This window comes from Aspergillus aculeatinus (assembly GCF_003184765.1).
Source record: "Aspergillus aculeatinus CBS 121060 unplaced genomic scaffold BO66scaffold_6, whole genome shotgun sequence".
In the NCBI taxonomy this organism is placed as follows: Eukaryota; Fungi; Ascomycota; class Eurotiomycetes; order Eurotiales; family Aspergillaceae; genus Aspergillus; species Aspergillus aculeatinus.
The window spans coordinates 819,255-832,088 of NW_020291475.1; the positions used below are offsets into that span (position 1 = coordinate 819,255).

General features: G+C 52.8%; 4 protein-coding genes across 4 annotated transcripts; 1 reads left to right on the plus strand and 3 right to left on the minus strand.

The window, feature by feature from the left end:
* The first annotated feature begins 2,101 nt into the window (after positions 1–2,101).
* On the plus strand, positions 2,102–4,090 carry BO66DRAFT_388904 (tannase and feruloyl esterase). The gene has a single exon (XM_025646671.1). The coding sequence runs from the start codon at positions 2,367–2,369 to the stop codon at positions 3,978–3,980; it is 1,614 nt and encodes a 537-aa protein (XP_025507607.1). The 5' UTR covers positions 2,102–2,366; the 3' UTR covers positions 3,981–4,090.
* A 315-nt stretch (positions 4,091–4,405) lies between these two features.
* BO66DRAFT_426280 (uncharacterized protein) lies at positions 4,406–7,009 on the minus strand (the record flags this gene model as incomplete). The annotated part of the gene is made up of 1 exon (XM_025650279.1): positions 4,406–7,009. The coding sequence occupies one exon, from the start codon at positions 7,007–7,009 to the stop codon at positions 4,406–4,408; it is 2,604 nt and encodes an 867-aa protein (XP_025507608.1).
* A 1,410-nt stretch (positions 7,010–8,419) lies between these two features.
* Positions 8,420–9,588, minus strand: BO66DRAFT_398631 (GTP cyclohydrolase I; the record flags this gene model as incomplete). Its single annotated transcript, XM_025648655.1, has 4 exons — positions 8,420–8,722; positions 8,783–9,087; positions 9,143–9,276; positions 9,329–9,588. 4 exons carry the CDS (start codon positions 9,586–9,588, stop codon positions 8,420–8,422), a joined length of 1,002 nt encoding a protein of 333 aa, XP_025507609.1.
* Positions 9,589–10,542: 954 nt separating this feature from the next.
* On the minus strand, positions 10,543–12,231 carry BO66DRAFT_206197 (WD repeat RBAP46/RBAP48/MSI1 family protein). Its single transcript, XM_025642560.1, has 5 exons — positions 12,164–12,231; positions 11,995–12,092; positions 11,483–11,944; positions 10,938–11,423; positions 10,543–10,876 (listed from the first exon to the last, which is right to left on the minus strand). The coding sequence occupies exons 1-5, from the start codon at positions 12,167–12,169 to the stop codon at positions 10,702–10,704; spliced, it is 1,227 nt and encodes a 408-aa protein (XP_025507610.1). The 5' UTR covers positions 12,170–12,231; the 3' UTR covers positions 10,543–10,701.
* Between the last annotated feature and the right edge of the window lie 603 nt (positions 12,232–12,834).

The window sequence follows — 12,834 nt, forward strand, 5'->3', positions numbered from 1 at the left end:
TCCTTTATGTCCTTCCCCGCCTCTTCACCAAATAGCTTGTCCACGCGCCACCTGTTGTGCGAAGCACATTCCCTCGGTGTCAAAAAGAGGAACCTATCTACAAGAACCATATATACCCAAACGCAAATGATGTGGATCAACAGAGGAAGCAATCCGACCGAAGTGAGCCATTGCAGCATTGCACAAGGTCGATTTCCTGCAATGCTCAGTCGCTAGATCAACCAGTTCCACTTAGCCAGGCAGCATTCGATATATATTGAGGGGAGCGAGCCGGTAAAAGCACCATGGTTCGGGATAACGAAGATTGTTGGCCATCTCAATCACCCGCTGTTATACTTGCTCGGTTGACTGTCCCGAGGAAACTGCCGGCGTATACAACCGTTCAGCGGCGAATAGACATAGCGCGATCCCAGCTTGGAAGGGCCCGAGCCATCTTCGAGCAAAAAAGCACGGTTATGATAGATCAAAGGACAAACTCCCCGATAATTACTCGAAGATTCACCAATGTGCCATATGTGAGACTGAGCTTCGCATGAAGCGAGCATCAGCTCGAGGCGAGAAACAAACGACTGAGATCTACCGAAATCACATGTAGAAATTCCAGGAATCGGACGATAGGCAAATACTCGTCCAGCCTTGGGATGGCTGGGCCTATCTGAAATCCAAGGCAATACGTACCTAGACACCCATGCTAGGATGGAGTGACATCGGAACAACCCAGTCCCTCAGCTTGAGGGATCGACACTTGCCAGTCTGTCACACTGTTGGCTGGCAACGCGCAGGAAGTCTATAGCGCACACAAGTTTAAGTGAATGTTCGCTATACTAAGCTGGTCGTAGAGATCATCAGGGAATTTTGAGTCGGCAGAGGGTCGAGATGCTGTCGGCCTTGATGAGCAAGTGGGCGGTCGGGATGCGGAAGAACATTGGGTTTCCAGCTCAGGCAGGGTTCACTGTCAAGGAGCGAATGAACATGGCGGAGATCGACTCGAGAGATCCCAGAGAGCACTAGGAGAACCTCAAAAGACAGAATAAACATCTAAAGACACTATCTCGGCACCTTCATCGCGGAATAGATGACAAGAGGCTGGTCTGTTTGGGGGGGCAGACTGCGGGCAGACTGGTGTGTCTTGTTGACTTGATAACAGGTCAAGGGTTGTCGTAAGCCGGAAACCACGGGGGGGGGTCTAGAGAAGTTCAACCCGCTCGCCAGTCACGTGCACGGGGCTCGGCAGCCGGATTTAGTGAGGTCCGTGTTTGACAGGTTTGTCTGGATGCCCACTAACTACGAAACTAGTTCACTACCTACTACCCACATACAGTGTTTCTACGAGATATCATGGATCGCCTTCGCTAAAATTCTATGTGGTTGTTGAGACTGCAGACATAGTGTGCTTATTTGCTCAGGTACAAGGTCTCTTGATTGGCAATGATGCGACAAATCGATTACAGCAAGATGCTATTCCTAGTTTACCAATGATCTCCTTCGCAGTCGCTCAACCCACACACTGACACTAAAACCTTCTGCAACAAATATAGATTGGCGAGTGCCATCAATAATCTCGCAAGACGAATCCCCTGTATCATGTCAAACCCGTTCCTTGACTACCTTTCTGTGCTGGGCACGTGGCTCTTTCATTCAAGGCTTTGACGGCACACTATGCAGAAGACAATTCCGGCCGTGATCAAACGGAGATAAGCCCGTCTCTCTATGATTGAGACCTCGGAGAGATATAGCATCCATCGGACATCGGACCAGAGTTAAGCTATTCCGAAGCTGCTTGGTGACTAACAAAATATACTTGACAAGGAGAACCGTGTTTCATGTTGAAGAAGTAGCAGCGCCCTACGATGGAAAGTCGTCGTCATCTTATCCACTCCCCGTTTCTAGTCGTGCAGAAGCGGAGGTGGAGCATCAGAAACAAGAAGAAATGGTAAATTAAGCTTACCTCCAGCTCCAATGATATTCCTTGGCGTACGATAAGATCGAACGGTTCCTGGCTCCCGTTTTGCTGCTGCGGAGACTTTCCTCTTCCCAGCGATTTTTTGCAGATCAGCTTCGAGAAGGCCGGCTAGGCCGTCAGACAATGTGGTGGATAAAGCACTAGCATAAGGTTGTTGAAAGTTGATACACCATGATGGGTCTTCTTCGAGTGCGTGCAGCATCGACACAGACTCATGCGTCGCCGTGATGTGGATCTATTCCAGAATCACACTTTATTTGGTTTATCCTTTCTTAGGGGGTCAGGAGGCTTCATCTGAGGTATAAAATGTGCCATCCTCCTGTTGCTACCAGCATGAACACATACACATTCCATTCTTTTCTTCCATACATTCCTTCGTCCTTCATTCGATTCCATTGCAGCAATGAAGTCTGCTGCTCCTCTCCTTACCGTGGCCACGCTGGCAGCGGCCAAAAGGAACTGCAGTGTCGAGAGCATTGCCCCGTTCTTGCCCGAAAACTCTACTGTTTTCTATGCGGATCATTATGTCAAAGGAGCCAACTTCACTCCTCCCATCAAGTACAACTATGGGTTGACTTCTCTTCCCACGGGGAACAACCCCTATGAGGTCTCTGTCGATAGCTGTGTTGCCCAGGCCAACATCACCCTGCCCAACAACACTCAGCACAGCGTCGGTATCGTGCTTCCTGATGAGTGGAACGGTCGGTTCATGGCCGTTGGTAACGGCGAATTCTCGGGATCGGTTGGATGGTCTTCCATTATGAACACCGCCTGGTATGGCTTCGCCAGTATCTCCACTGATACCGGCCACGAAGGCAACAACGGCAGCTTCGGGTACCACAATGAAGCTGCTCTGACCAATTGGGGCTACCGTGCCCTCCACGACGCTGTTGTCAACGGAAAGCAAGTGACGGAGGGATACTACGGTCACAACATCTCCTACAGCTACTACCGTGGATGCTCCGCTGGTGGCAAGCAGGGCATGAAGGAGGTCCAGATGTTCCCCGATGACTTCGATGGTGTCATTGCGGGAGCGCCAGCCTGGTGGACCGACCACCAACAGCTGTGGAACGTGCTCACTGCCATCTGGAATCTCCCAGAGACGGCCGACTACCACGTCACCGATGCACAGATGACGGCGGTGCAGGCTGAGATGCTGAAGCAGTGTGACCCCCAGGATGGGCTGAAGGACAGCATCCTCCAGAACCCCCTCGGCTGTGTCTTCGATCCTGTCCCGGTGATGTGCAATGCCACCTCCTCCAACGACACCTGTGTGACGCCCGCCCAGCTCACCACCGTCAACAAGCTGTTCAACCCCTGGGTCGAAGCCAACGACACCTTCATCTTCCCTGGATACACGCTGGGTACCGAGGTTGGCGCCCCTACTCTGGACGACGACTTCGTCACCTACATCCAGTACATGCTCCAGATCGGCGGAGACTGGACCTGGGAAGACTGGAACCCCGATCTCGTCGCTCTCTCCGAGAAGCTGAACCCGGGCAATGCCACCGCCGACGACTTCGACATTTCTCCTTTCTACAAGAAGGGCGGCAAGCTCCTCCACTACCACGGCTACTCCGACCCGTCGATCGCGTCCAAGTCCTCCCTGTACCTCTACAACCATTACCAGGAGGCTCTCCGGCCTCAGGGCATCCCCGTCGATGACTTCTACCGTTTCTTCTTCGTCCCCGGCATGGAGCACTGCACCAGCACCCCCAGCGACCAAGACGCCCCCTACTACATGAACGGAGACAGCCAGGCTGGCTCCCTGTCCGGCACCATCTTCGGCGTGCCCGGCTTCAACGACAGCAAGCACGATCTCATCCTCGCCATGGTGGACTGGGTGGAGAACGACAACGCCCCCGACTACCTGATCCCCACCAAGTACAAGAACGACGTTGTTGCCGATGGTGTCGACAAGCAGCGCCCGATCTGCCCGTGGCCCAGCCTGGCCAAGTACAAGGGCCAGGGCGATGTCGACAAGGCCGAGAACTGGGAGTGCGGTACTCTGTACTAAGCCTGGAGGTCTGCCTCGTCATGTACAATAAATCTTCCGTCCATGTATACTAGTGTTTAGACTTTGGTGTGATGTGGAGGTCTACTTTTTGAGATGGTCCTCAGTGGGCAAAGGACATCAAAGTATCAGATCTTTTTTATTACAGATTCTGTTGAAATCTCGTATGAACAGATGTACAGTCCCAGTGTCTTGAAGCATCACCGCACCAGTAGATGTGCCATGCGTTTCATCATGCGTTTCATCATGCATTTCCTCATCCAACATCTATTCATAACCCCTTGTCACCACGCCTTTCCCCATCCAACTCCACCCATCCACACCAGAACCCCGTATCGAAAAAGAAAAACAAAGAACCCCATTATCGAAAAAAGCCACCATCATCGAAAAAACCTCCCAATCTTCGAAAAAAGAAAATCCCCGGCTTATCAACGATCCAACCTCACGACCTCCATCCAATCGACCTGGCTCCTGAGCGTCGCCAACCGCATCTGCTCATCCCAAGTGACCCTCTGGCCCGCGACACCGGGGGTCTCGAACTGCTCGCGCCTTCCCTCAGCAAACACCAGCTTGTACATCTTCTGCAGGTCCAAGCCGCGGTGCAGGATCTCGCGCATGATCCACTCGTCGGGGCGCAGCAGTTTGATTTTGGTGGGGGCGTTCTTCCTTCCGTAGTATTCGTACTGCAGGGCGCCGGGCTCTTCTCCGGTTGGATTTGGGGTGGTGGTGGTGGTGGTGGTGGTGGCTGCGGTGGCTGCGGTGGTGGGTGTAGTGGGTTCCGGGTCGCTGGGGACAGCGGGTCCAGGGATTCCATCACCGATAGCTTCGTTTTTCTCTTCTTTATCAGCAGCAGAAGCACCAGCATCAGACGAAGAGCTAATCCCCATCCATCTCCGCAACGCCCGCTCAACCTCCGCCCCCATCTCATCCCCCCAAACCTTTCCCCCGAGATAATCCGCCAACCCTGCCAACGAGCGCTGCGCAAGACACAACTGCCGCATGACCGTACACCGCTTCACCCCCTTCACCTCCGCCAGAAACGCATCGACCTGGACCATGAGAAACACGCCCAGGAACAGATCTAGATCCGACCACAGATTGCGGTTGCGGACCGTCCACTCCCGCCGGTGGTTGTCGGGGACGTCCATCAGGAACCAGATCTTGCGGAGGACGAGGGCCGTGCCGGCGGGGAGGAAGATGTGGGCTGTCTGGAGGGTGGTGAGGATGCGGTTGATGGTGGTGGTGCGGGAGGTGAGCATTAGGAGGTAGGTTAGTTTGGGGGTCGGGGGTTGGGGTTGGGGTTGGGTGTAGAGGCGTGGGTAGCAGATGAGGGGGAAGGTGTCTGATATGTTTGGTGGGTGGGTGGTGGCGTTGAGGTGGTGGAGGTGGTGGGTTGTGATTGTGGGGAGGTTGTGGTGCAGGGTTTGGTGGAGGGGGCGCGAGGTGGTGAGGAGGGTTAGGATGTCCTCTGGGTGCAGGAGGTCCGTGATCATTACGGTGAGTTCGGGGTGGGTGGAGAGGGCGGCCAGGAGGTCGAAGTTGTTGTGCGGGATGGTGAGGGCGATGGTGGAGGGGCGGCGGGGCGCTTCCTCTGTGGTTTGTTCTTGGGCCCAGAGTATGTTGGTGTTGGTGTTGTTGTTGTTGTTGCTATCTGGGGCTGAGATGTTGGGCTGGAGACGGGGTGGATGAGCGGCTGGGTTGGTGTCATCCTCGGATTTGACCACCGCTGATGCTGGTGCTTGAGACTCAGGCGTAGAGGTGTCCAGGCTGTTCTGGTCCCGGGTACGCCGTGTGACAGAGCGTGTGAGATAGCGAGAATTTGCTGGACGCTGCGGGGTCTGAGGTTGAGGTTGAGGTTCATTGTTGGCAGCCGCAGACTTGTCGTCTTCAGACTTGGGCTCGGGGTCCTGGTTCACAGGATGACTGTGTAGTGCAGTGTCCCTGGTCACCGGTCCATTGACAGATCCAGAAACCCCGCGTGGCACGATCCGGAGAGGCTGAAGTGGTCCGCTGAACTGCGCAGGTGGGATCCTAGGCACGGCGACAGCGTCGTTTCTGACCTGCAATACAACAGGAGCTGAAGGGTTGTTCACCATCGCCTGAGGACGGATGGGTGCGATCTCCTCTGGCTGTACGCCCGCGATCATCTGCTGCCGGATCAGATACTTCTGCAGCGACATACCAGGCTGGGAGTCTGCGGTGCTTTGCTCTTGATGAGAAGAGACTGCAGCTGAGCCGTTGACATCGGTGGTTGAATTGGCGGTTCGACCCGAGGCATCATGAGGGGCGGCGTTGGTCTGCACGTCATGTTGAGTTGATCCATTGTGTCCCGGATTGCGGCTGCCCGCCGATACATGGCGCGAGTCAGCGGGTCTGGGGTCTCTCGTAGGCAAGAAGCGTGGAGGCAAGCGATTCGCGCGGTCTCGAGCAGCACCTGGGACTCTACCGAGCCGGGACGTCTGCTCACAATCCAGGCGGCTGCCACGCGGTGGGAAGCGCTGCATGGTGTTCTGCCGCGCAATTTCGGCTCTGCCAGGGGGTCTGTTGTTCATAACATGGCGCAGAATCATCAAGCGTGTGATCTGACGCTGTTCCTGGTCGTGAGCATACTGCGGAGAGCCCTCTTCGTGGAACGGGGGGATGTTTGCTCGCAGCCCAGGAATGCTGTTCTGCGTGGCAGTACGAGCTGTGCTTAGATGAGGCCCTTGATGAAACAAGACCACTGGAATAGGAGGGTTGATCACTCGATTATTAGAGGTACCGATTGGCTCGAGTCTATGAGCAGCGCTCACAGGAGGACGAGGTTGACTCTGGGGACGAGAGGGTGGCGGCATATCCACATCGTGGCCGCGGAAAGTCTGCATATCCTCATGCTGCTGACTGTGCTCGGTATCTTCATGGCTGTTCACCCCGTGATTATTGCTCGCAGCTCCTTGGACGTCGCGTGAGGTGGCTGTGACGCGTCGGCTCGCCCACAGAAGAAGCAAGCCTTCGGCGGCTGCCAGCTCGTCGGGGGTATACGCCCTTGCCATGATGACAGCGAGGCTGCTTTTCTGATGCTGTCAGCAGGAAGGCCGTAGAACGTCTTATGTCTACTTGTGAACAAAGTCAGTGTTGTGCCAACATATCTTGGAGAAAGACTATAATTCTCACTCAACAAGACACTTACCTCGCTTCAAATCGAGCCAGGAGAGATGGAGGATTGTTATCAAGCGGCCGCAGGATTAAGACAGATGTGCGTTGAGGCTTTTCACACTTGCTTGGATGATAATCGCAGAAATAATGGATAGAAAGTGGGAAGAGGAAGATGAGTTGTTCGTGGATGGTGAAAGATGAAGGAGAAACGAACACCATAGCAACTGATATACCCCACCCAGGCCAGCCTGCTGATGCAAAATTCACTACAGTCAATCATTCACTGCGAGACTCAGAGTGAGACTGAATGTAGGCAAAGCCACACCAATTAGGCATGTTCATTCACTGGTGAGGTTGCTCCTTATAACGCGGAGCTTTCATGATAGTTTCCTTCAGTTTTAGTCTTCTCAATCATTCAGTATCCCTATAGTTCGGATCTCGGATCTTGATTAGATATAGGAATTGTGTGTTACTTCTACAGGCTGTCCTAAACAGGGATACACAGATACGGCGGAGGTGTGTGTTGTAACTGTCGAAGTGTATACGGACTTGCGCCGATGTCCGAGCACTTAAGAACAAGCTGACCAGGGAACTTGATCATCGGACTTTCACAGGGTCGGACAGCATTTGGTGTTTACAAGGAAAAAGAACGATAAAAGTAACTAGCTAGCCTGCAAAACTATGTCTACAGACAGACCCGAGCATGTCCACAAAAAAGAGACATAACCTTGAAGTCAAGCTAACGGTGTTTTTGAGGCCAAAAGGCACTATCCAGATCGACCATTTCAAAATAAATACATTTGATCAGATGCATTCGACTTCCAATGTACATGAAAATTTTCGATCGTTTGTTCGCCGTTCTCCGAATTTGACCACCCCAGCCGTACCGTAATGTCCTGATATCAGGTTGAGAAGATATTAGTAAAATATGTTGAATCGTCCAAAGTACACCCCCACGAGGTTCTCCGCGCTGCAGAATGTTGAGGGAGCAGCGTGAAATCTTGTTGTTTGTTTATCGAATGTTTTGCACAATCCCCAAAAGCGATGACAAGAGCGTTGGGAGAAATGTGGCTTCTTCCTGGTCAGTCGTCGTGACGATGCCAAGAATCTATGCAAAAGTGAAAGGCAACATGCGACTCTTCCGGGCCACAATCACCAAAAGAAAGAATGCCAACACGGAAACCCAATGAATGACCTGTTGAAAGGTATAAACCGCCGTAACTCCTTAAATCATGAAACCATCCAGTGTTAAAACGAGAGGGGTAACAAGTGCGTCATAAAGGAAAGCTGAGAGGGCATAAGAGACATTATCTTCGGTTCAAGAGGTTGAGGAACTCCTCGCGAGTCTTGGCGCTGGAACGCATGCAGCCTAGCATGCAGCTAGTGGTCGTGGTGCTGCTAGTCTTCTGCACGCCACGCATGACCATGCATAGATGGGCGGATTCCATGACGACTCCGACACCGCGGGGCTTAAGGACCTCGGAGATGGCCAAAGCAACCTGTTTGGTCAGACGTTCTTGCACTTGTAGGCGACGGGAGAACATCTCTGCCAGACGAGCCAGCTTAGAGAGACCAAGCACGCGACGGTCGGGGATGTAGCCAATGTGCATCTGTTCGGGATCCTAGTCAGCATTGCGACCTTTGTACACTTTGGTGGTCGATCATCATACCTTGCCCATGAAGGGAACCATGTGGTGCTCGCACAGCGAGAACACCTCGATATCCTTGACGATAACCAGCTCATCGTGATCCTCATGGAAAACAGCACCGTTGACGAGATCCCGAACGTTCTCCTCGTATCCCTTTGTGAAGTAAAGCATAGCCTTGGCGTATCTCTCGGGCGTCTCCCGCAGTCCTTCTCTCTCCGGGTCCTCTCCGACGCATTCCAGAATAGTTCTCACAGCACCAGCCAGCTTCTTGATGCGCTCTTCGTTCTCCTCGGGGGTTGACTCCAGGCGCGCCCGGGTACCGGGGCCTACAGCAGAAGTGGATTAGAAAGACTCCTCCCTGATGGTTCCATCAATACTCACAAGGCCAGCTCAATCCATCAAAGTCAATGGGAGGGAAAAGGGTGTAAGGGCTGGCTGGTCGGCTTTCATTGGCAGGCGGGGTCAAGGCACCGGCCTCATCCCTGGCATCACGAGCAGGATCCCTCAGGGTAGGCCTGCGAGCTATCAGCAAGAGAATGGCCGCAAACAAATGGATAGATGGCCTACCTGGCGACAACAGAACCGGAAGGAGTATCGTCCTGGTACTGACTGGAATCTCCGACAGGGCGGATGTTTTCAGGCAAGTCGGCGAATTCCACAGGAACGCGGGGAGTGAAGGACGAACGAATGGAGGAGTTGAGACTTTCGCGCTCACGAGCATCGCGGGAGCCCAGAGACAGATGAAGGGGAGAACCGCCGTTCAGCATGTGGGAGGGAATGGCGGACTTGGGCTTGGGGCCGTGGGGAGGGGAGGTTCCGGAGGCCATGACTCAAACCAGAGGGAGGGGAGAAGTGGTGGGAGTGGGATGTATGAGGGGGTAATGGAGGTATATGTGTGGAGGAGCTTAGCTGTGGGCAACACGTCCCTGATCGATGGTGATGAAGAGCGCAAGCAAAATTCACCAATTTCGACACACAGCAAGACAAACTGACAATTAATGAACTTCTTGTATTTTTTTTTTTACTCCGATGAAGGATGAGAAAAGGAAAAAATTAAGGCTCGCCGCGCTGAACGGCGTTACCTTTTCGGAGCGAAATGGCCCCTCTCCGATCTCAGGTGTCCGCCCTCACCGCCCGCACTACTGACCAATCACTCAGCTTAATGCACGGGCTGACACGAGGGGAACTCGCCGCTAGTGTGGATTAGCTCATTCCAAACTGATTTCACCATTCACCATTCTCCGATGCCCCGAACTCCGGACTGCGACAAGACTAATTACCTGATATTAAACAGGTGAGATCCGCAGTTTAGAAGAATATCTACCGGAGAAGCCAAGATAATCAATATCGACTGTACTCGAAGCATATCTACTCATCAAAAGTACCTAGATCTCAAGAGGGTGGCCCGCCGACAATTGCTTGGCAGCTGCACGCCCCCTACCCCGCATGATCTGCACCAGCATCTTCGGCGCATTGTTAGCACTCATAACGCTGCTGCGCACGACCTGCCCTGGCTTATCGGTGCTAACGGTCGGAATGCCGTCGAGATGCTTATCGTGAGGACAACACGGCGAGATTACATGCATTGCTATTAATGGCATAGCTTTTAAAAGATTGTTCATAGAAGCCAGCACTATGTCCCCTGGTGGACTGTTAATGCAAACTGGGATGCTTGCTCTCTACACCCTGTTATCGATTTTGATTCTGAATATGCCCAAGATGTTCTTTTCATGCAGTTTTGTCATTGTTACATAAGGCGTCAAAATAAAATGTTAAGGCACACCAGCGACAGGGTCATCTACTACAAGGGCGCTCCCCGATATGAAACTCCACTTGACTGTATCTGTGAGACGCGTGTAGCAATACAAGAAGCAAGACAACCGCTCAAGGTAGGTATCAATAATGTAGGCTTCCGGTTTTTGTTGCAAGCGAAATTAAACTCATGGCTCCAGTTCTTCAGTCGGCACGTCCTCCAGATCCTTGCCCACAATCGCATCGGCCACCTTCCACACTTGCAGAAGATTGTCCTCCGCAGCAGAGCAGAGAACCCAAGGATCATTGAGGTTCCAGCTGAAGTCAGAAATGCGGTTGGTGTGGCCACCGTGCATAAAGAGACTGAAGCGTATCTGGTTAGCGGGCGTATTTCATCCCATGGTCTGGGCAACATTAAACTTACAGCTCTGGTGGTCCATCCTGTGCATCTTCAGGGGTCTGCTCTTCTCCAGCCCGGCTGAGATCCCAAAACATGATCTTACGGTCATAGCTTGCACTGGCAAGGACGGATTCTTCGAAGGGGTGCCAAGAGAGGGAGGTCACAGAGTCATTGTGGCATTCCAGGGCGTGCAACTTGGTTTTCAAGTTACGCAGATCCCACAGTCCGATGGACTTATCAGCCGATCCAGTCGCCAGGACGGTCTCGGCAGCAGGATTGAATGCAATAGCGTTGATGGCATCGCGGTGCTGACCCTCTGCGGAAGCGGCCGCGCGGTTCGTCTCGGCTTCACGAATATCGATGATTTGAAGGGTGATATCATCGGAGACCGTTCCGATCAGGGAAGAGTGCAGAGGGTGATATTGCACGTCATTGACAATAGAAGAGTGGTGCGTGTAGGTCCGCACCGGCTTGAGAGCCTTATTGCCCTTAGTGTATGTCGTCAGATCCCTGACACCGTGATTAGTAGCCGAACACTAATTGGGAGTCAGTGAGAGTGTCGGTCTTACCAAAGACGAACAGTCTTGTCCTCACTACCCGTGACAAGGTGACCGGCAGTGTGGGGGCTCCAGCTAAGTCCGAACCCTTCTCGCGTATGGCCTAGCAGCTCCATCTGAGGGTTAACCGTTCCGGTGGGCAGACTAGGGTGCTTCGAGCGATCCCAGATCATCACCCGTCCGTCCGTACACATTGTTGCAATGATGTTGGGATTCTGCGGTTGGTAACGAGCTTTGTTGACTTCACCCTTGTGGTCAATCTTCTGCACGATATTGAATTTGATCTCCATGGGCGCTTTCTTGGAGCTGCCGCCGTACCCGCCGATCTCGCCGCGATCCTCATCGTAGTCATCTGGGTTGGGCGCAGTAGGATTAGGAAGCTGTACATGGGCAATTTGCAAGTAGTTTTGCGCATCGCTCGACGTGTGAGTGCCGATGAGTAAACGGTGAGTGGAATAAGGCTTATCAGGAACCCTAACTTGTGTTAGAATGGGTAGAAGCTCAACACGGATGCATGCGCATACTCTTGCTTATCAGGTAGCCATTGCGTTGTAAGTGTAGGCCATTCCAGTGCCGTGCTAAGGATCATGTCGTAGAGAAATGGGGCGTTCTTCTTCCATGTCTTGTACTCTGATGTAACACTTAGTCTTCCGATTGCTTGCCGTTCCAGCCAGAGCTAGAGGTGATTCATACCTTCATTGATGATCTTCTCCTCAGTGCGCTCCTCCTCTTGTTCCTCCTGCTCCTCAACGAAAGCTATTGTGGGTGAGAGTTAGAAAAGTTGCTCGCGCAACACATCTCGCAGAGGGTTTCCTACTTTCGTCGTAAGGTTCCATGGCTTTTGTCCACCGAAGATTATATGTATGTATAGATGCGGATTGCAGGAGCTATATTGCGAGTAATGTAAGACAAATGGAAGATGAATACCCGGTTGGAAGGTTGGGACTCGGAGAAGGTGGAGTATTAAGCAGCAGGGCAGAGCAGAGCAGAGCAGAGCAGAGCAAAGAGCGAGCTTCCTGTTCGCACTGGGCGAAACGCGACTTTGCCGTTGAGGGCGCGTTAATGACCGCCCGGGGGAGCTAATCCCAAAATGGAACAAGAAGGGGCTTGGCAGGCTCACATGATGCCAAGGCGGGTCTGCCTGAGGCGCATCCATCCGAGCTGTAGTTCGAGTCATTCATCATCGGCCTCTGCTCTTCATTCACTACAACACATCATTCTTCCCCTCTTGCCAATTAGGCGCCTTCGCCGCCTGCTCGCCTCGTTACGTTCACCTATTCTCCATTTTCTCCTTTCTGTGTCGAAGTTTCTCTGTCAATATAGTTCTTTGAGGATACCCAGTCGTTTCCGTTTCTCTGCGACCG

Bases quoted from the DNA above. Each gene is read 5' to 3' on its own strand.
- BO66DRAFT_206197 (XM_025642560.1), bottom strand. The intron at 11,945-11,994 runs GTATGCGCATGC...AACACAAGTTAG, and splicing joins TGGCTACCTGATAAGCAAGA to GGTTCCTGATAAGCCTTATT. The intron at 10,877-10,937 runs GTAAGTTTAATG...GATACGCTTCAG, and splicing joins CAGGATGGACCACCAGAGCT to TCTCTTTATGCACGGTGGCC.
- BO66DRAFT_388904 (XM_025646671.1), top strand. From the start codon at position 2,367: ATGAAGTCTGCTGCTCCTCTCCTTACCGTGGCCACGCTGGCAGCGGCC.